Source organism: Convolutriloba macropyga, chromosome 10, assembly GCF_964194025.1.
Source record: "Convolutriloba macropyga chromosome 10, txConMacr16.3, whole genome shotgun sequence".
In the NCBI taxonomy this organism is placed as follows: domain Eukaryota; kingdom Metazoa; phylum Xenacoelomorpha; order Acoela; family Convolutidae; genus Convolutriloba; species Convolutriloba macropyga.
The window spans coordinates 21920102-21944640 of NC_134477.1; the positions used below are offsets into that span (position 1 = coordinate 21920102).

At 32.2% G+C, this 24539-nt stretch overlaps 2 protein-coding genes across 2 annotated transcripts in view; one reads left to right on the top strand and one right to left on the bottom strand.

The window, feature by feature from the left end:
- The window catches only part of LOC142347960 (large neutral amino acids transporter small subunit 3-like), a 36916-nt gene extending 36586 nt beyond the window's left edge, over positions 1-330 (bottom strand). The window contains exon 1 of the mRNA XM_075399126.1: positions 322-330. Coding sequence (XP_075255241.1) covers positions 322-330 — 9 coding nt within the window. The remainder of the gene's footprint in view (positions 1-321) is intronic.
- Positions 331-490: 160 nt separating this feature from the next.
- On the top strand, positions 491-22985 carry LOC142347961 (large neutral amino acids transporter small subunit 3-like). The gene is made up of 7 exons (XM_075399127.1): positions 491-495; positions 971-1204; positions 1719-1879; positions 2211-2375; positions 2452-2556; positions 21627-21819; positions 22826-22985. The coding sequence occupies exons 1-7, from the start codon at positions 491-493 to the stop codon at positions 22983-22985; spliced, it is 1023 nt and encodes a 340-aa protein (XP_075255242.1).
- Positions 22986-24539: the final 1554 nt, after the last annotated feature.

Below are 24539 nucleotides of genomic sequence, written 5' to 3' on the forward strand. Positions count from 1 at the left end.
ATGAGTGGGCCTTAGGATATTAGGCGAAACTCTATAAGGAGAATGAGATTTCTGTTGAGATTATGCAAAAATTCGCAACTAAGGTTTTGTGGAAAATAGGCGAATACCAATTAAAACTCTTTAAGCGGTACTGCAATATCCGAGTGGTAAAATAATGTAACTGATTGACTATAATAATTGACTTAGAAGAAATCTAGCTAAAAAATTGAACATTGACCCGAGTTTCCAATTTTTGACCATTTCTAGCCCAGAACTCCTCTAACTTTTCTCACGTTAATTTTGCAGCCAGTTTTATATATATTAAAGCTATTGATAAGTAACCTTAAACATTCTCATTTTTTTCTTTTTAGAGATGAAAAATTGTCTTTGATGACACGAGTAAAGAAAAACATTGAAAAAATGATACAGTTGACATATACTTTTAGCGACTCGTTTGCATGTAAAGGCTGTTCTCAGGGAAACTTGACGGTTTTACAGCATTGAGTTGACTATGAGGTACCTTTTTTATGTAAATGCTATTCGCCTAATTTCCTCAAAACTTTTGTTCAGGATTTTTGCCTGACAGCAGCAATAAAAATCGTTTGCCTAATCCAGTTTTTGCCTAATTTTCAATCCCCCAGATGAGGGTAATCGCTTCGCGAAGTTGGACTGTATCATCGAATATTACAAAAGAATCATGATCCCTGTTTCTGAGACGCCTGTTACATTAAGCCATCCCCAGTCAATTTCGAATGGTTATCTTGCAAGATTCTAGCAGAATCTTGCACGATAACCATCCGGTCTAGCCTGGGAATTACAACAATTCAATTAATTGGTTGATAATTCAAAAGAAATCAGAAAAAGTAGTCGGAATGCTGAAGTGGGTTAGCTTGCTTCGGTTACTGTACCAATTTATATAGTCATTACATAATATCATTTCTACTTACTGCTGTTTCAATTTTCGCTCTCACCCTTAATGTAATGCCTTTAGGGAATTTCTGGATGTGAATGAGTTGAGTAAGCAACAAAAGCCAACCAAGTCCAAATCCAAATCAAATAAGACACAAAACAACCAAAGTAGAAACAAGAATACAAAGAGCGGAGGAGGGGGAGGAGGAGGAACAAGTGCACCAAATCAACCCAATCGGAATAACCTTCAGATGCCAACACTTTCAAAAGCACAGTCACACAACTTCAGTATGATGCTTGTCACTGAAGACCCGAGGTATTCTATCAGTTGTTGATATTTTCCGTTTGGGTTCCCCCCAGCAATACTTTTACATAATAATGTACTATGCAATATGGCACTCTCTGTAACGGGGGGGGGGGGAGGAGGGGGCCATAACGTACTGGGGGGGGGGGGGCAGGTGGTACAAAAGAAAGCAAAAGAAAAAGATCCCAGTTGTTCATTTATCCCCAAGTTAATTGTGTTTACATAGTGCCATAGAGATACATCTTCATTGCGAGTTCTGGAACCCAAATTAAATGCCGGTCAGTCCTGTTTCGAATGCCCCGCGTCAATTGCCGTCCAATTTTTTGTCAGAATTGAAATGATTTTTTAATGCAAGAGCAGGGTTGACTATTTAAGTGAATAAAAGTGAAGGTAGCCCAACTACTTTCCAATAAAAAATCATTCGATCTAAAATACAGTGGTTCTCACCTCAATGCTTTAAAATTATTTAGTTAATATTGGATTCTTTACAACAGCGGTGTGAGTATGCTGTGCTGTGTTTTTACAGATTCAAGTCTTATGCAGATGACGTCAATATAGGATTCCAGATGGAGAACTTTGGCCGTGCTTCAGCCAGTAGTGTGAACTTGCAACTGGCTCTCAGAGAGAGTAGATCTCAACAGGGAGGTTTCTCTACTGTATCTCTCAACAATCCACAAATCCCCCAAGGTGATGATGGGTCATAAAGTTGTTTTCCGATTAAGATTCTAGGCAATTATTGCGGAATGAATATGTTTAATGCTGAGTATACTTTCATTGGTCCATAATTGCAAACTGCTAAAAACCAAGCCGACTGTTATAACTGTGACAAGGGAATTTCACGCGGGGTTCTGTATTGATGTTTTGGAACAAAAAAGAAACAGAGAAAACACAAAAAGTGTGCTCAAACTGGTCTCATTTCAAGACTAACGGTAGCTCGATTGACGAGCTAGTAATAAAAACTTGAGAAAAGACAACTGTCTAAAATTGAAAATACTTACGAGATAAAATGATTTTTCAGAGCCAGTTCCACGTTTGTCTCGAATCATCTGCAGTAGTACTTTCATCCTGCAAGTGTTGTGGTTTCTCTCTCTTTCTTTCATCTGCAACTTCTACATTGGAACATATTACTTCTGGGTAAAACACCTCACAGCCGCCAATCAACATTACAATCAGAACTTCGAAGGTAGGTAATAACACAGGAAACGGGAATTGTTAATGATAAAGAGTGTTACCCAAGAGATGTTTATATTTTTGTTCAGGTCACGTTGACCAGTACACATCTGCATTTCAATACGCATTGCTCACTGGGTTTCTGTGGTGTCCTTTTGCTGGATTTGTCATGGACAGACACAGAAAGGAAGACAGTATGTTCCACTTAATTCCATCTTTTAATTAAACACAACATTTTGAGATTTTTTTCGTATTTTTATCCCACTCCAGTTTAGCGGGTGCATTTTATTTGCAACTTTCAGCCCTGGGTGAGGAGTACGCTCTAATTCCGCTCAAGAGAATGCAAGAGATAATCTGAAAGGAGATGCAAGAAATGAGCAGAACTTGAGCGGAATAAGAGCGCAAGAAATGAGCGGAATTTTACCGGAACAGGAAAAAAAGCAACGAACGGATGAAACGAACGGATAACATAGTATATTCATAACTTATGAGTATTTGTTTTTGCATAGGATAAGATAGTTTTCCAGGAACTATAGCATCGTTTTCTAGGCTCTATATGATAGATTTCTAGGCTTTATAAGGCAGTTTTCTAGGCTCTCAAAGATAAGATTTTAGTCTATATGAGAATGATTTTCATACTCTATTGCACTTTTTTGGAGACTCAGGGACTATTAATTAGCGTATTTTTATTCCGCTCAAATTGTGTTCATTTCAAGAATTTTTTTCCCGTTCCAATTGTGCTAATTTCCTGCATTTCTATAACGCAGAAAATCCTCTCAGTTCTTGCACTTTATTCCACTCGAATTATGTTTATTTCAGTTAAAAATGTAGGCGCTTTGAGCGGATTTTGCTACACCGTTCGCTCAAATTCCGCTCAGTTCCTAGATTTTTTCGCTCATTCCTCGACTAGGGGGCACATTTTCCATAATTTTACATAATGATTTGCAATTTATGGAAAAGAGCTCTGTACTGGGGAGGGGCATAATATGTCTATAGTAAAAAAAATGTCTTTCTTTGCATGCAGTTAAGAAAGCAGGCCTTTCTAGTTGAACCCGTGCAACGTTTTCCGTCTGATTGCACTACATATTTGCCTGGGGTTTTGCTGTTTTGGCGTAGGTGAGGTAAATGTATAGTTAAATACTAGCAAGGTTCACTAATTTACTTAGGGGGGTCATTGCTCGCTTGGCTTAATCGGAAGTTGATCAACTGATTGCGCGAAGAAGATGCTCTGGGTACATTTTGGACAATCAAGCGGCTCTAAGTTTGGAAAAAGACTGGAGTTCTAAAAGCACTTCTGTTCCATTGAACTGATAAGCATCGCCACTGAGAAATTCTATCGAGTCAAGTGTTTTGTTTTCCCTTGGATGCAGTTCTTCAATGAGGGTTTTTTGTTTTCGAGTTCTAATCACTTTGATGACAAATATTTTTTAGCACGAACGAATTGTCCTCGAAGACAGATTTTTTAGCTCGCGAAGCAAAAGCCTCCATTGAGTTGTTGCTATTGTGTTTTATTTTCGGTTTCGTACAAAAGAAGCGACGTCGTACCAAAGAGCCGTATACTCACAGGTTTTTCCATTGCTCTAATCTAATCGCCATTACATTTACCTGCTGTTGCTCATATTTTTTCCACCTCTGTTGCAAGCACGCGAGGCATTTGCTTATAGCGAAAAACTTCTTCCAGGTATCAGCACAGTCCGGATTTGATTTTCAGTCCTCTATTGTAAACATAATGATTTTGGACCATAGCAAACAAAATTTTACGAGTTTTAAGCGCATTGTCGGATTACTTTTACTGCAAATAGTGTTCAAATCAGATTATTATTTTTGATTGGTTTTGTTGCCTGATGTATAATTTTCCAGTGCTGCAGATTGAACCAGCTCATTTATGCGGGCAGATCAAGCTTAAAGTCTTAGATGCAGCCTGAGTTCATAGGCAGATAAAGTCATAAATCGGTTCTTTCAATTAGCCAACTATGCGTTTCAATTAGCCAACTATGTGTTTTCAATTGCTTGTAATCTACCAGCAGTGGTCTCTATCGTTTACGGTTTCTTTGATTGCATACAAAGATTACGTAGGATTTCTTTAAAGTTAAATGTATGATTATCTTTTTTGAAATCATACAAGGGTTGTACTAAGAAATACGACATGATTTGTATGGCACCATATATGATCCTTGTTTGACTACTAACAAATGGCTTACCGGGACATTAGTTGCACCAAAATTGTCTCTCAGTGGTACCATAAGTGGTCCTAACGCTAATCGCGCATGTCGAATCGGGCCAAATTTTACTGTTTGTTGAATTCCTTGTTTTATCCACTGCTATATTCACCACTATAAATACATACTACACGCACAATTTTGTTTACAAAAATGAACATAGGTAGTATAATTTATGCAAATCATACACTAATATCCAAAAGTTCTCAAAGCTAGATTTAAGCCCAATTTCATATCTAATATGCCAAACTATACTGAAATAAATCAGGTTAATCATCTCTCTAAGTTTTTTTTCAATAGAATCGGATGAACAGAAAATAAATCAAAATTGCTTAGAACTGGATAATAAGAAACAAGTTTCTTTAAAATTTTGACTTTAACCGGGAGACGGTTGATCTATGATGTTTAACTGAGTGATTCTATGTACCTGGTTACATTTTTGAGCCGAGTCTTGGGAGGTCTTGTTAAAGGTTGACTCGCCTTTACCACGCTACGGCAGTACTGCTCGACCTTTCTTAATGGCAACTGTGGGGGAGGGTGCAACTACAGAATGCTTGAACACTTTTAATTTTAATTATTAGGCTGACTGAAGTCTAATATTAAGCTGACTGAACAATATTATTATATCATTTGTAGGGATATCATTATTAATCTTAATATTAAATATATTTCTGAATAATCATTCACTCATTTATCATTTATGAAAAATGTAATTCTGTCATGCACCTAGATTGTAGCTGGCTATCCTTCTGAACTTCTGCCAAAAACATTGTAAGGAACTTTTTCCATTCTGAGTAGTAGTCTGTTGAGAATAGGATCCTGGGATAGTTTTCACACGCTTGAGAGAAGTTGATATAACTCTGGATAGTAGAGTAGGAACATCCTTTATCGTTCAGTAGTTTTTTCCAGGGAATATCCTTATTGTTTTCTTGATGGTTTTGTTTCACTTTCCCTCATATGTATCCTCTGTCAGAAATTGTCAGTAGATATGAACGATTCAGCTTTCCCTCCATGTTATTGACTGTGGTGAGATAAGACTCAAATTCACCAATATTGAATGAACTCCTGAGTTTATTGTGGAAAGATAAATATTCCGGCACATTCACTTCAAACTTGTCCAATTTTTCCTGATGCTCGTAACTTAATAGGTCCTTCTTGAACTTGGAGAGGAACAACTGGAAGAATTCTGTTTTAGTTCGTTTTCCAGTCTCAGTTTCATGTTCGGTGGTGTTGTCGGGTATGCATTTGTTCTCCTTACAAAATGTAATCATTTGATTTGTTAAATTAGTCAGCTCGTTTATATTCTCTTCAGACAAAGAAGTGGATGATAAAGCTCCAGTTATTAAAGTCTCGTCAAATGACGAAAATTGTTTAAAATTTTTCGCTATTTTTTGTAGTGAAGTGAAACTCATGATGAATAGCCAAAAAATGCCGTGGAGAATAAAAGTCCCCACGTGGAGAATTATTCTAGAACATTCTTTTTTCTAGAATATTCTCACATGATTTTTAACTTAAAATTATTTATCATTTCCCAAGTAATTACAAGTTTTAAAGTAAAATAATAATTAAATCCTTCTATTAAATTGATTGATTCGTATAATCTATTAAAAATTAAATTAAGATTTTAATTAATACTGACTTTACTAGCTAATTTTTAATGGTATGTTATATTCGAAATTTTCACTTGTTTGATTTCATTCTCTTAGTGGTGGTGGCTTTCATTGTCAATGGTGGCGGCCATTTTAGCATGACATGCACTTTTCATTCGATCTGCTAAGCAGTGTAATGCGATGTTAAACCAAGCTTGTTGACTTCTTACACTATTAGCGGTTGCTAAATATGAAAGAAAGCGAACAATAATAGCACAGTCAAAAACACTGAGAACGGTGGAAACACAGTGATTAGTGTTTTTCTATGTCTTCTTGAATATTTTACTTATAAACATGCTCTCTGAATTGATTTCTAGTGTGACCATATCTATATCTATGAAGATGAATACATAGTCTACATTCCCTATTTCTAAATCTATATAATGATATATGTTTATAAACATTACACATACTACACGTTAGATATTGATCAGGATCAGATTAATGATATCCCAAATGTTCTATATAATCTTTAACCTTAACAATATTTTTACATACATAACAAGAATATTCTAATTCTTTACAATTATTACAACATTCTTTCCAAGGTTTATTTATACACTTATCGCATTTCATTATCATTTTCCAAAAAATTATTTTTTGATTATTTCCCTAAAAAAAATACATCATGTCTCAATCAACTAATACTAGTGTCATAAACTTCTGTGATCTTTGTAATCTATCCTCTGAATCAAAGAAGGCTTTATACAGGCATCAATCATACGATCTCAAACATAAGGAACTATTGGAGAAAATGTTTGAGTCTGAAGAAGAGGAAATCTCGGAGAGGGTGTATAATTTGGATGAAGATGATTATATTATTAAAACTAGGGCTAAAACTAAAACAGAAACTAAATCAGAAACTGAAACTGAAAACAATATCTATTCTATGATTAGGTTTATATGTAAAGAATGTCATGAAGAATTTAGAAGTAAAGTAGCTCTAACTACTCATTCATATAGTCACAATCGCATGTATCTAGAAAACACAGAAGACTTCCATATAAACTCAATTCAGAAAATGAGAGAATTTTATATTACTGATAAAGGTGGGAATTACATTAAAGATATAGATGAAGCGACTAATTACTCTTTAGAAGAAATTAAAAATTGTTACCAGTTTCGTAAAGTTAGGAGTTTTAAATATAAGATCACGGCTGAATGTGATTATAAGAAGAGAACCAAAGAAGAAGTTAAAACTACTAAAATATTCTTCAGTACTGATTATATTAATAATAAAGCAATCCGCGAAGCGGTTTCACCGATATATGAATATGGTGACTGCAATCGGTGGCTAGATTTCGAAAAGGAAATATATGACGGTTATGGTTATGATTTTGAGTTACTTGGAATAAGAAAAATTCAGTTAAACATTGAACCAACTAAAGCATCTATTGGTAGTTATATAGATTTACCTCCAGATCTCAAAAACTCTAAATCGATATTAAATATACGTAGTTATAAATACAATTGCTTACAACTAACTCTAACTGCTTGGCTACATCCCGCCCCACACCATGCAACTCGAGAAAGTAAATATGTAGATAAACTAATAGAACCAAGACAACAACATGAAGATGATTTTGCTTATATAATAAGAATACAGAAATTGTATAATATTAATATTTGGGTATACACACCTTGTGGTAATGGTAATATAGAATTGTTTAAACAAGTGGATGATTTTAATAAAGATAGAAAAGATGTAAGAATACTAGTTTGGAGTAATGGTCAAATAGGACACTGTGCCCTAATAAAAAATATAGAAACCCTGTTAGAACGACCAAATAAAAATAACATAAAATATTATTATTGCGATAGGTGTACCTATTGGTTTAACTCACAAATTAAATATGATAAACACGTATGCAACAACTCATTCAAACCAGAGATTGTTTGTCCTAAGAAAAAAACATATTACTTTTATAAATGAACGCAAACGTCAGAATGTAAAAAATATTATAACTGCCGGTATAGAATGTTGCATTGTTGATCCACGAAGCGGTTTCACCGATGTCTCAACTAATGATTTAAAATATGTAATAGCTGAACATATTCCAATAGCTGTGGGTTACACTTGGCATGGTAACTTCAAACACTACTTCGGTCTAGGCTGCATCAAAAGATTTGCTAGAGATCTGTTAGAAATAGAAATTGAGAATAATTTCAAACATAATGAAAAGATGATATTCACAGAAGAAGATAAATTATATCATGAAACTAATAACACTTGTAATATCTGCAGCAAAACATGTATTAATAAAGTAAGAGATCATTGTCATGAAACTGGTAAATATAGAGGACCAGCATGTAAAATATGTAATCTAAGAAACAAACAACAAAACTTCATTCCAGTAATATTCCATAATGGCTCTGGCTATGACTTCAACCTACTATACAGTGAACTCTTCAAACAGAATAATGATAAAAGAAAAGTAGATAACATACCACTAGCTGCTGGTAAATCTAAGATGTTTAGCATTGGTTGTCTTAAATTCTTAGATAGTTATAACTTCTTAGCTATGCCCCTAGATCAAATGGCAAAGATGTATGGATGTAAAACTAAAACATTATATCCATATGAATACTTTGGTTTAGACTCCTTGGGAACCACGACAAAGTCGTATAATAATCTTATAGGTAATCTAAAAATAGAAGACTTCAAATCCTCTCTACATAATAAATTACCAACACAAGAAGAAGTAGATAACTTTAATAATGAAAACAGTCATAAAACTGGAAAAAATCTAACTATAGAGTATTTACAGAATGATGTGGAAATATTAGACTATTGCATGAATGAATATGTTAAACTAAGTATGAAAGAATTCAAGCTCATTCCACTACATTACGTTAGTCTCCCGGGTTATAGTTTTGATTGTTGGTTAATGTCAAGTGGTGTAACATTAGATACATTTCAAGATAAACAAATGCTAGATGATTTTGTTGGAGCAAAGAGAGGTGGTATATCTGGAATAATGGGAGATAGATATATAGATCGGCAAAGCCGCTTCGCGGATAACAGTGATGGTAAGACCATATGGTACATAGACGCAAACAACCTATATGGTTATGCAATGATGCAAAAGTTACCTAATAAGGATTTTGAGTTTATTACTACTACTACTCTAGATGTAATATTGAATACTCCAGATGATAGTGATCATGGTTACTATATAGTTCGTGATATTGATTATACTAATGAATGTAAAGAGAAAACAGAACAGTTAGCACTAATGCCTAATAAGAGAAAGATAAATGATAATGAATTGGGATACCGACAAAGAGAGAAAAGTAAAGCAAGATCCGAGAAATTAATCTTGGACCAAAACAACAAAACAGAATATATGGTTCATTATAGGATGTTAAAGTTCTATGTTAAGATGGGGGTAAAAGTAACAAAAATACATAGAGTAATTAAATTTAAACAAGATTATATATGTAGGGATTATATACAAAACAATACAAATAAAAGAGCAACAGCTAAAACTGAAGCAGAGAAGGATATAAGGAAACTAATGAATAACTCATTATATGGAGGAATGTTCATCAATCCTCTACACTTCTTTCAAAGCAAGTTCTTGCATGATGAAGAAAAGATAATGAAAAGTGTAAGTAAACCAACATTTAAGAATACAACTAGATATAGAGATTATAGCCAAATAGAATATATAAAGAAAAAAAGAATATGATTCTCCAGTATCTGCAGGTGTTACTATCTTAGAATTAAGTAAATTACACATGTATGATGTATTCTATAATATTCTACAACCATCCCTCAAAGATCTAATACTTCACTATATGGATACGGACAGTTTCGTATTAAATTATAGTGAAGGTAAAGTTAGTGATGAGCATATGGACTTAAGTAATCTAGACATACCTATAAAAACTAATAATAAAGTCCCCGGCAAGTTTAAGCACGAGGGAAGTAGGATTATTGAGGAATTTATAGTATTGTCCCCCAAAACATATAGTTTCAAAAATTATCCTAAAAACACTAAAGAAAAAGGAATAAAGAAGCATAATAATGCTAGGCACATAGATTATTATGATGCATTAATGAATAATACACAGAGAACAGTAGATGAATGTAGAATTCAAAAAGTTGGTGATAACATGACAACAACAAAAACAAGTAAGATTAGTCTAAACACGTTTGATGATAAGAGATTTTATGTAAATAATATGAAAAGCTATCCTCATGATGAGAATCTATATCTATTCAAAAGAGATTTAATAAAAATGATCCACCAAGCATCAGTGAACGAGCAAAGCTCGCGGTTTACCAAATTGCTTCGCAGATCATTAGATGGAGACAAAGACCTACTGGTTAATAATATTCTAGAACTAACCATTAATGATGATAGAAAGTTAATTGAAGTTGCTATTATATTATATAATGAGCTTTCTTAATTTTTATAACAAATAATTATAGACCTAATTCATTCATTACATCCATAGGGTTGGTAGTTAGTATATTATAAATCATTATCTGAGCCATATATTTTTCCATAGTCTCTCCCATGATTGTATTCTTATGTAGTGTAGCTCCAGCAATTATATTTTTATTATATTCTAGAAATTTTATTATCTTCCCAGCCCCATCTACATATTTAGAATAAGTTGAAATTATTAAATCATCATGATTTGGTTCCTTAAGATGATCAATAAACTCATCTATAGTATTACAACGTCTTTTACAAGCTAAACATCTTTTTAGATTAAGAGAGAAGCTGTTTTCATTATCCATTTTTTACTCTTATTATAATTTTTCAATACATATAAAATGACTAAACTAGATAAACTTATAGAATTAAACAATCTAGAAAAACAAAACAGAAGAAATAGATTAGAAGATAAATTAAAACAACAAGAATATTATGGTGAAATAGAAGAGTTATTTGATCCTCTAACCAAAACTATCAGTGAATACAATGAACGGAATCTAGCATTAAGTGAACAAACATTAAGAGCAATAGATTGGCAAAATCAAGAGTTAGATAAACAAACTAAGATGATTGGTGAAACTGCTTCGCAGATCAAGCAAGCTGGTTCCCAGTTAAAGAAACTGCTTCCAAGATGGGTGAAACTGCTTTGCAGATTGGTGAAACGTTAAAGGGGACCATAAAGCAAACTCAAGATATAGCACCAGTTCATGTTGATACAAAAACAGCCAAACTTTTTCATGACATGGGAGCTCAAACTAATCCTCAATTAAAATTAGAACTCGTAGATTTACCTAGTAGGAGATATAAAATGAATGGTGTTGATATAACTCTAGAGCAGGGTGCATTTTTAGTTAGGGATAATGTATATGAGTTTTCAGAAGGATTTACTGATTTTCTTACTAAAACAAATGTAACATATGATGATAAGGTTGAGGAATATGAAAACAAAATTAAAAGGTTTTTAAAGGATATTAGATATGATTTAGGAAAAGGGGATAAGAAAAGCGCTAGATATAGAACAATAAAACGTATAATGGAGGTGAGAGATGATATATTTGGCAGGGGATTAAATGGGAACCCAAATAATTTAGTAGAAAGACTAGAATTATTAATACTAGAAACAAAAGCTGGTCATGATGGATTATATGATGAAATGCTAGATATATCTAAGCAACTATTATCTATGAATATTATTAATCAAGACCAATTATATAATTTTGTTTTTAACTATGGTAAATAGGTGAAACCATGACTATATCCATAAATAAAACATTAGAAAAACAACAACAACAACTAGCTAAAGAAGTATTCAGTCCTCAAATAACAAAGTTTAAAAGACAAAGAATAATACTACTATATAAAGATGAAACATGGTCAGCTGATTTAATTGATAAGTCATCTCTAAGTAAATACAATAATAATTATAAGTTTATATTAACAGTTATAGATATATTCACAAAATATGCATGGGCTATTCCTTTAAAGAATAAATCTGGTTTGTCTATAACTAATGGTTTTAAAACAATCCTATCAGAAGGACGAAAACCAGAAGAATTATGGGTAGATAGAGGTAGTGAGTTTTACAATGAAACATTTAAATCTTTACTTAAAGAATATGGAACCGGCAAAACCGCTTCAGGGATAGAGCTATATTCTACTTATAGTGATTTAAAGGCTGTATCCATAGAGAGATTCAATAGAACATTATTACACATAATAAATAAACCTATGTTCATCAATGGTGATGGTAATTGGGTAAATATATTAAATGATACTGTTGTAACATATAACAATAACATTCACTCAACAATTAATATGACACCAGTTGATGCTTCTAATAATCCTGATAAAGTTAAGTACACTTTTAGTTTTAAGAATATTAAGGGTAAAATTAACGTTGGTGATTATGTTAGAAATGTAGTTAAACGTAATATCTTCTCTAAAAGTTACACTTCTAATTGAATAGAGAATTGTTTAAAGTGAATGAAGTTCTAAAAACACATCCACCAACATATTAAATAGAAGATATTAATGGAGAGATAATAGAAGGCAAATATTATGAACAGGAACTATTGAAATCTGAGTTTGATTTTGAATCTAATAATAAAGTTTTAGAATCATTAAATATATTTCTTAAAATAAATAATGACAAGAAACAGATCCAAACAAGCGAAACATCATATAGGGAATGGAAACAACTTAACACTAAGTAAGGCGCGTGGGTTATTCCTAGAAGATAATGATAATATTGATATGAAGGATACCTATAAAATTACAAATGTACATCCTCCGATAGATGAAAAAGATGTTGTTAATGAAGAGTATTGTGACAATAACTTATTATCCTCTTCTAATAAAACAGACATTTTAAGTAAAAACATAACGGAACTAAGAAAAGGTGACTTTGATAAAGTTACAACTAAAACATTACAACTAAATGAAACACAAGTTAATGAAGAACTAATTAATGAATTTATTGAATCAACAAATGAAGTCAGAAATACTGTTAAGTTTTGTAATAAAGCTGCTGCAGATACTATCTCTAAATATAATCAATTAAAGCAAGAATTTGATAATAATAAGTTTAATCAGTATATAACTATCATACACTTAGATGAAATGTTTACTAACGGACTGAGAGAAATGAAAGAATATAATAAATCTCTTAGAGGTGTTATCGTACAATATATAATTGCTGTACTTTTGCAAAGTAATTTAATTGATAATAAAGAGAAAGACAGACTTGAGATGCATTATAGTTTTAATCAAGGAGATATAATGAAAGAAATAGAAAGAATTTTTACTACTGAAAATAAGCAAAGCAATGACCAATCCAACAGCACCGAGTGAGAGATTACTATATCCAGATTTGTCATCAGTATCAGAAAGATTGATAAACGAAAAGATTCAAGCTAATAATAATTTTAACAACAATATTAACATTATAAAAGATATTAGAAACTATTATGAAACTGAAACTAATAACTAAAATGAAGCTAAGCAGATATAAGAATTATATTAACGTAGCTGAGATAACAGAAATAGTATTATCATCTAAAGCAACAACTGCAACAACAACATCAGTTTCATTAACAGGTAGAGGATTAGCTTATTCTATACCAACAGCTTTTGCTACAGCAACTGTTTGTGGTTCATTATCAAAAAAACATTTAATACTAAAATTAGAAATAAAATTATAAAATATTCACAAATGTATATTTTAAGTAAACAGTTTAGTGATAAGTTTAATAAAATATATAATAAATCAATGAATGATAATAAAGTAGATAATGATGAGTATAATGAATTTGTTAAGTTATATGAGCATTATAAGAAGAACAAGAAAAACAAGCTGAGTATTTTTTTAGATTAAAGATATTAGTGCTTAGTAATAACAATGTTTTTAGTAATAATAATATTAGTATTAATATTTATCGATAAATATATAATCATAATCATAGCTATAATCATAAACATAATCATAATCATAATCATAATCAAATAATTATCTTTTCTTTGTACCTAAGTATAACCCTCTTCCTTTTTGTACTACTCTTATACTTTCACCAGTAATTGCAAAATTAATTAAATCAGGTGTAGCCGCTAGAGCTGCTTTAGGGTTTCTAGATGCAGCTGCACTTCCTATTTTACTTGCTATTTCTAATGCTCATACTAGATTATTAGCAACTTTCTTTCCAAAGTTAACTGTAGCTCTGCCAACACTTTTAAAGAAATCTTTAAGTCCTTCTGCTTCTATTGTTGCATCAGATACTGTCATTGATTTATTCCTTCTACATAAAACACAATTACCTTTTATCATTTTAGTACCTTTTGAAGTGATAGCTCCTCTTATATTAACAGTACCACTATAATGTCTACCTGCAACACAATATGAATTAGTTTTGAACTTATTTAAAAGACTCATTTCTATATATAAAAAATAATTGAAGTTAAAAAGTATAATCCCTATGTTGTTATTAAGCCTAAACCCAAGCCTAAGCCCAAAGTTAGACCTAAGCCTAAGATTAAGCTTGAAGCTGGAGGCTTAGCTCTAGAGAATAAAATGAAATTAGACATTATTTATGCTAAAGGTTTTGTTAATACTAATAAGAAATAGTTGGGTGTTAACAAGAGTAACAAGAGTAACAATTAGAGCTGACTAGCTACAAATATAAGTATAAGTATATGGTTATGTATAAGTAAAAGTATATAATTTTAACAATAACTATATTATAGTATAATTATAAATTATCGCTAGAGTTATATCTAAAATTATAATTATCGCTAGAGTTATATCTAAAATTATAATTATCGCTAGAGTTATATCTATGACTTAAATTATATCTATGACTTAAATTATATCTATGATATTATGTCTACCATCTTATTACCATCACTATTCACACTAATAACCTTTCTAGTTAATACTAATGCATGACATATAACATCTGCAACTGCAGCACTTATATTAAAATTAAGTTGTATTGGTTATAGACCTATATGATCCCTTTGATATCTAGTATCGAATACATATATTCTATAATTACTTTTGAATATTCTATGATTTATATATGGTTTTATATTATGTGGTAGCCCATTATAATCTTTATTAAAGCTAACAATCTCTTTAAAAGCCTCATTATAATTATTGGTTCCATAAATACTATTCATTCTATCCTCGGGATAAAACTCAATACCAATCTTACAATAACATTCAATAACATTCATTACATCAAATGTACTTGCATCATGAGTTTGTTCATTAACATTATTATTTTCAAAACCAACTATTATATATTGCGGTCTTTCCATACCACTTTCCATACCTAGATCAAACAAGAAGTTAGTAGCATTGGGTACATTCTTATAAAATGTCTTTCTTTCATAATAGCTAAAGTCTACATTTTTCTTTTTACTTAAACCCTTTTGCACAATAATTCTATTATCATTACTAGGATCAATACTAGGTACACATCATGATATATCTCTAATTTCTATATTACCATCAATGGCAACTGCACCAGGATTAGCAATAACTCTATATAGAGCTCTATCTTTATTATTTCTTTTTAAAATTAGTTTAAATCCTAAACCATATATAATCTTTTCTAAATCATTTACGAAACCAAATAGATCACTCATCTTAATCATCATATATATATGACCTCGTTGTGCAGCAATATGGTCACCTTTAAATTGGCTATCTCTATTGCCCTGATTTCTAACAAAACCACTCTCATATTCATCATCAGTACTAGTTAATAACTTATACATCAATAGATTAGGATGACAATGATCTATATATTCAATAGTCCTACCACCACTAGTTTCAAGCTTAATTGAACTAGACAGTGCCATCATACCATAATTAACTAATCTGATATTAGCATCATCAGCAAATACACCACCAGCATCATCTGATACAACAAACTCTATCTCTAGATAGGAATCACGCAAATTTAAGTGATTCTCTTCTCTATTGAGTATGATATTAATATTGGTATTTATCGTATTCATTGTTGCCAGTTTATTTGGTTTATATTTTATAATCTTACTTTTATGTATATCATTTTTGTAACCATAAGTTGCATCCAAATTAAAATCCATTTTTATTAGATAAAAAATGACAGACAACTTGATTCTATATGAACTACAAAATATACACGAAGCTTTAACTAAAACTAAAGAAGAGTATACACTTAACTTTAGAATGATAAAACCAACAGAAAAGTTTAACTTTAGTGAACCTATACTTAATACAACAAAATTAGGTTTAATTAGATTATCTGTTTATAATTCAGTGTTTAATGTGAATAGGAGAAATAATCAATTCTTATATGCTAGTACTGTTATAGAAGATGATGAAGCTTTACCTCAGGCTCTTAGCTCTGACCCTAACCTTAACTCTATCTCTACCTCAAGCCCAAACATTACATCTATACTTAATCATAATTATAAAGGAATCCCGTTGCTATATTCAACTATTACACCGGGAGCATATGAGTTAACTGATATAGCAGAATTAATAAAAGAAGAAACTGATGGTAATGTTATAATAGAACCAGATAAGAATACGATGAAATGTTTTATGGAAACAAAACAAGGAGCACTCAGTTTTGATATAGAAAACTCACTAGCCTCATTACTAGGATTTAGAAAAATAACTTATAAAAAAGCTAGATATAAATCTCAGAAAATTATTGATATTATGGGTTTTAGAACTATTAACATTCATTGCAATTTTATATCTGGAGCTAAAGATAATGGTAAAGATGCAGACATACTATATACTTTTAATCTAACAGAACCACCAGGTTACTTGATAAATATTATACCAACTAATATCTTATATCAAAATGTAACTAAAGATAGAATAGAATATATAGAATTTCATATTAAAGATGAGCATGCAAGACCTATAGACTTTAATGGTGATGTATTAAGTTTTACTTTACATCTAGTTTAGTCTTTATCTTTATGACTTAACTTAAACTAAACTACAAAATTTTCCTATCCCAATTAATTCTTAGTTTACCATTAATATTTTTATCTTTAGTTATATCAATGACAATATAATTATAAGGCTCTTTCCATACCTTATTACATTTATTAGCAAAATCATTATAACTAAGTTCAACATTATTGAAGAAATCTTGATATATCGATGCTAGGACTTTACCTCTCTGTTCAAATAAAATAATTAGATTACAGTTCTCTCTAACACTCTGCCTATCCAGAGAACAGGTTTTGATTAAGATTTATCATATTACAGTTATTATGTCTACCTCTACAAAAGTCTTCATTAATAACTGGTTCTTTGGCTCTAACATCATCAAATATCATTAGTTTCTTTAAGTCTTTGGGTAGTTTATCGGGAGATGGTAAATCTTTTATATCTTTAATAAATTGAACATCTGCTTTTGGGTTTATTATTTCTATACCATGGTACTGATCACCAGTAAGTCCAATGATGTATAGCTTATCAAAATACATACTAGATAGAATTGGTTTTTTTTAATAAGAATGTCTTACCACATTCACTAGGACCAGATATTATACATCTAAAGTTATCTGGGAATGCGGCTTCAGTAATTATATCATCATCCTTTAACCATGAATATAGATCACCATTTATATTAATAGCATTAGGATTTGTTTGGATTATATTATTTCTTGGGGTTGATATATACCCCTGATCGGTGAAACCGCTTCTCGAATTATAACTAATTCGTAGATTAGGACTACTTCTCTGATTATAACTACTTCTCCGATAGACAATCCCATCATTGTCATTATCATTAACAATATCATTATCCTTAACATTATCATAATCATTAGCATTATAATTAACTTTAAAATTATCATTATCATTAACATAATCATTATCATTAACATTATCATTAACATTATCATTATCATTAACATTATCATTATCATTATCATTATCTTTATCATTAACATTATCATCAGCATTATCATTAACATTACAACTTAAACAAAAACACTCATTATATATTCCTGGATATTTACATTGATTAACTAGAATATTCAAAGCACTTTTAATTCTAAATCCTCTATCAATAAGATAGATCATGTATAAACAATAAGCCCCACAATAAGATTCATCATATTGTTGTATTCTCTCATTAGAGCCTAGATCTACATATTCTTCTAAAAATAATGGTGGAGTTTCTACACCAAAACTATCAAAGTAATTTGTTGGACCACCTTCTCTTCTTATAACTAAAACCCAATGTGTACCTTCAGTTGGATGTAGATTTACAATAATGTTAGAGTTAGGTTCACTTACCATTTCTGGTTTATCATCTCTCATTACAATCTCAATTGGTGTTAGACTTATATCTTTACCTATATCTTTTATTCTGATATCACTCATAGCATTATTATCAATATTAAATTTATTATTGAATTCCTCAAAAGTTAGGATGAGCATTTTTATATAATAAATTTATTAAATCTAAGTCTAAGTCTAAGTCTAAATCTAAATCTAAATCAAATCTATATTTATTATATAAAAATGGAAACAGGTAGTGCAGTTTTTATTATTATTATTATTATTATTGGAATTTGTTATTTAATATATGATTCAAGACCAAGTAAATATACAAAACTAGAAGAAAGCTTTGGTGGATTTATGAATAGGAGTCTAGTTAAATTTGAATATGAAAAGTCACCATTACATACTATTGTTTATGGTGGAACTGGAACGGGTAAAACATTTTTTATTAGACAACACTTAAAGTTATACTTAGACCATGGTCAAGTTCAAGATCAAAACCAAAACCAAAACCAAGACCAAAACCAAAACCAAAACCAAGACCAAGCTAAAAATATAGATATATTTTGTAAAGATGACAGAGACTGGATAGATCGTTAAATAGATAGGTTAAATAAGGATATAGGTTATTATTTTACTGAAGGTAGACATTAAATGATTGTAATGTGTCATAAACCAGCTCAAATAATTAATACAGCAATAATGAGTTGCGATACTATTTATTTAACAACTTATAATGGACCTGATCTATTTAAAAACTTTAATGAGACATATAAATGTGAACATCACTTCAATAAAATAATTAGTGAAATAAATAGTAACTATAATAATTGTACAGATGGAATGTCAGATGAACTTCGTTATGGTATAATTAAATATAATAAAAAGGAAAATACTTTTATTATTATTAGTAGTAATAGAACAATGATATATGATTCAAGAGTTGGTTTCCTTGATTTAAAAGCTCTTATTTTAAAAGATGATTCAGAAAGAGAAGACATAAATAAACTTATAGCATATATGAAACCACTAATGATTAATGCACCGGATAGAAATGTTATTAATCATGATAATAATCAGTTTTATTTTAATAAACTTCTTACTTTAAATAATATTAAAATACAGAATGATGTTCTAACTAAAGAAATGATTATGGGAAAGGGTATAAAAATTTTATCAAATATTGGTGGAATTATAGGCGCAGGTTTATTTATACTTAATTGTTTTTATCCTAATTCAATATCAAGAAATGCTGGAACTGTAGCAATAGGAGCAAGTACAATGTTGAGTAGAGTAAATACATTAGTTAATGTTGGATATGGAGAAGAGTTGGAAGGTGAAACACGAAATACAATCTGCGAAGCAGGTTCCCTGATACAAGAGGAATATATAAATCAGTGTAACTGTGACTTCGTCAATGAAGAGATGGGATTTTTGAAGAGAAAGGGAGGAAGGTTTTTAAACAAACTATATATAAATAATGAAGAATTTAGAGAAGAGATTATACATTTTGTTAAAGATAAAAAAATTAGACTTTGATTTGATCTTAGATAAGAGATGTAAAACTAATACACTCAATACTTTAGGAAATAAATATTTAGCAGAGTGTATCACATCTAAAGATAATACTAAAGATTTAATTGAAATCATGGCTAAATATTACCCTGTGAAGGATTAGGTAAATATTATAGTTTACCCTATTATAAATGCTTTTACAATGTTTAGAGTGTAACTATAAAAGTGGAAACATTGCTGTTTTAAAATATCATTATGAATCATTTCACAAAGATAAAACTGATAAATGTATGTGTGGTAATATAATATTAAGTGGTATTTGTGCTAATGATTTTTCTCCATGGGGTTGTTCTTTAAAAAATGAATCTAGTTCTAGTTCTAATTCTAGTTCTAACCCCAGTTCTAATTCTAATTCTAATTCTAGTTCTAACCCTAGTTCTAGTTCTAGTTCTAACCCTAATTCTAACTCTAATTCTAACCCTAGTTCTAGCTCTAGTTCTAGTTCTGGTTCTGGTTCTGGTTCTAACCCCAGTTCTAGTTCTGGTTCTGGTTCTATCTATGACTATAACTCTAACTCAGATCCTAACCCCAACCCTAACCCCTAACCTTAACCCCAGCTCAGAAGTATTAACTAGATGTTGTAATAGTGCAATTGTGATAGTGTAATTATATAAAACCACTAAATAATTTTGATGAGGGTAATTATACATGTAGAAGTTGTACTTCAGCTAAAGTTAATTGTTCATATTGTACTTCTGTTGTGAGATATGATGGGATACGGGCTCATGTAAAGAAACAACATCCAGATATAGAATTGACTAGAGGATTTAGTAGAAATTTAACTGATTGGTGTAACCGCTTCGCGGATAAAACAAATAATCCTAGTTGGCAAAGTCCTAGAGCTGTAAGTCCTTTAGTTATTAACCAAACAGAGGATCTGCGAATTTGCAAAACAACTCCGTTGAGCAGTTTCAGTGATAGTTGTTCATGTAAATACTATAATTTTGTATCATTTCTTATTGATAATGGAATAAATATAGAAAAAATAAATGAAAATATAAATTTATTGAAAAGTGTAGATAATTTGAAATAAAAAGTATAAAAAAACAAAAAAGAGGGAATCACTCTTTAAGAGCGAAAAAGAGCGATCTTTTCTACTGGGGATCACTCCGAATAAGAGTGAATCACTCTTTAAGAGTGAAATATAAAATTCGCTTTGATTTTTTGATTTTTTGTTTTTATTTTTGATTTTAATTGATTTTTTATTGAATTTAGAGCTAATATATAGTAGTGGATAAAACAAGGGATTCAACAAACAGTAAAATTTGGCCTGATTCGACATGCGCGATTAGCGTTAGGAGAAAGGGACAAATTTTGCTGGTGGTTGAATCCCTTGTTTTATCGACTACTCTTAATATGTTAATAAAAAAACCTTAGCTGGACCCATGAAAAGGCTACCTCGACATTAACTAGGTGCGCACTGTTAAATTGCATTCAATCCCCCCCACTAGACTTTCAAAGTTTTTCATAATTCTCATCAATTCGGGCGCAACCTTTGTTTTTGTAATGACAGTTTCTCGGCCTCGTAACTTTTCAAAGCAACTGTATGAATCTCCATATATTTTATTTCAGAGATCTTCACTCGTGAAGAGGAGATGGAGTTTGTGGTGTTTCCCTTGTTCCTGACCTCAGTTCTGGCCCTGTTGTTTCAGAGCTCCCTCCTGTTAGCTGGGCTGTGGATGCCAGTGCTATACTTCTCGTCCGTTTTAATGGCTGTTCTCAGAGGCTTCCTATACACTCTAGGGGGAGCCTACTTCCTACTAGTGTCAGTCTTTTTAGTATCTCTGAGTCGAACATTTCTAGACGGCCATTTAGTAAAAATCACTTAAAATCGCTGATGTATATATAAAAAAACTAAACTATGCAGACTAGATCCATTCTTGTAAACTCTTAAAATAGTCTAGTTTCAACAACCATTTATGCTAAGAGCTCAAATATTCTTAAATATTTCAAGTTGGCAAAATTCCATCAGGCAAAATTCCAGTAGTTTTTGTAAGTTGAGCCTCTTGTAGAAATGCTTGTGGAGGCTGCTTATGTGCATCCAAAAAACGAAATGAGAAAGTAATATTTACTGAAGGTAAACGAAAAGAACGCCTCATTAGTAAACAATTCCATGGAAGTAACTCGCATTTCTAATTGCGGATTAAGGCGAATTGCATATCAGATAGTGCTGATAGAATGACTTATAACAAAGTTTGATTTCCGAGTTGGACCATTAATTACTTTTGTTGAAAGTATTGGAGAAATTAAAGCAAAAGGAAGGCAAAATTCAGGCAACGGAAATAGGCCAATTTAGGGGAAATAATTATGGTTCTACTGATTTATATTATGTGCTATTTACGCCGCAAAGTAACCCCTTTTTGCGTAAATCTGAGCAAAGATGTAGCTGAATCCTTAAACTGGTTTCAGTGTTTACAACAGGGATATCTGCAACAGTTGGTATTCTGGTTGAGGTTGCAGAGCTAAAGTGCCATCTAAACTACATGGCCACAATAAAGTCTGGACAATGGTGGTATACGGGTTTGATTACAGCCTGGGCAAGGATCTGATAAGAGGTCGCTTTGGTCTGGAACCTCAACATGCTGTAAATCATGTTCATATAGAGTTTGGTTTTTTGTATAAAGAATCACAAAGCTCTGTTAAACTTTCAGGCTGAAAACTGCAAATCCATATGAGCAAAACCATAAAGCAAAAAACAGCAACATTTTCCGCATCTCCGCGAGATGATATAGTTGCCATAAATTACTTCACATGCAGCTCATTTGTTTCAGGTTCCCGACTAAGTTCTTTGGCAAGTTACTAGGAGCGGAAGTGCTAATTTCTTCTTTCACTGTCTTTGGGCAGTATCTTCTACAGAATTTTGTCAGAGACCAGTTGGAAGGAAACCCTTTTATGGTAAGCAGACTCCAAATAATTTGTACAAACAAATAGTTAATTCAATTTTTCTTCGTGCATTTTTTCTGCTTTTATTCTGACTCTCTCCACTACATAAAGTATATTTTTGACACTTTCAGAACCCTATTGATTCGTTTCATAAACGTTTTGCAGCTCATTCAGCTCAATTATCACATCCAATTCGCACCGCTTCCTCAAAGTTCTGCTCATTCATCTCTTTAAGATTTTTCCACAATTCTCACCATCTGTTATTGCTGCACAGGTCAAACTGGATACCGAACATAATGCCCGGGTCGAGAAAAAATCGGAAAAATATGTAAGATAAGCGGTGAAAAGTTAGTTTTTTCACCGCAAATTTCGTACATAATTTTGCGGTGAAATGCGATGAATGCGGTGAAATTATGTAAGATCACCGCTAGAGCAAGCGGTGATCTTACATAATTTCACCGCATTCATCGCATTTCACCGCAAAATTATGTACGAAATTTGCGGTGAAAAAACTAACTTTTCACCGCTTATCTTACATATTTTTCCAATTTTTGCGGTGAATTTTTATATGACCACAGCTTACTCAAGCGGTGAACTTACATAAATTCACCGCTTATCTTACATATTTTTCCGATTTTTTGCGTTCAGGTTTTTGCTGCAGTAAATTTGTCTTAGCTTTTGCATGGGCCTTTTTAGCTTCTTTGAGGACTAGAGCCGGCGCATTACTGTGCTCCTTAAGGAGCGCACCTGACCTAGCCGCCAAAGAAAAAAAACAAAGACCCTAAATAGCTAAGACTAATGCGCGAAGGGGTCACAAACAAGGGCGGGGGGTTATCGCGCCGCGCGAAGGGGTCACAAACAAGGGCGGGGGGTTATCGCGCTAAAGAAAGAAAGAGACAAACATATAAATGAACACCTAAATGCACAAGAAAGGGGGCAGAGAGAGGGCGGGGGGTATTGTGCTGCGCGAAGGGGTCACAAACAAGGGCGGGGGGTTATCGCGCTGAAGAAACAAACAAACAAACATATAAATGAACATCTAAAAGCACAAGAAAGGGGACTCAGAAAAGGGGTGGGGTTCAAGCGGAAAGCGAGAGCAGCGACGAAAAACGAACAAGCATGCGAACAGCGAGCGAGCGCAAAACGAGCGAAACAAAAACGAACGAGCGTGAAAACGAACGAGCGAAAAGCGAGCGACCGCAAAATGAGCGTGACAAAAACGAACGAGCGTGCAAGCGAACACACGAAAAGCGAGCGAGAGCAAAACGAAAACAACGAGCGTGAAAGCGAACGAGCGAAAAGCGAGCGAGCGGGAAACGAAGAGCCTGAAAGCGAACAAACGGAAAACGAGCGAGCGCAAAACGAGCAAAACGAAACCGGACGACCGTGACATCGAGCGAACGACCGAATTTGCCCAGAAGGCAGTCCTAAAAAGCAGAAAAGGACTTTGCCATAAGCAAAGAAAACTGGAGAGAGAGAGAAAGAGAGAGAGAGAGAGAGAGAGAGAGAGAGAGAGAGAGAGAGAGAGAGAGAAGCGAGCAGATGCCCAGAAGGCAACAAAAAGAGGCGAGGAGCGCGCGAGAGAGAGGAAGAAAGAAAGAG

Excerpts from the sequence above, each read along its gene's own strand:
- LOC142347961 (XM_075399127.1), top strand. Across the intron at positions 2,557-21,626 it reads CAGACACAGAAAGGAAGACA|AGATCTTCACTCGTGAAGAG; the intron begins GTATGTTCCACT and ends ATTTTATTTCAG. Across the intron at positions 21,820-22,825 it reads GGAGCCTACTTCCTACTAGT|GTTCCCGACTAAGTTCTTTG; the intron begins GTCAGTCTTTTT and ends CATTTGTTTCAG.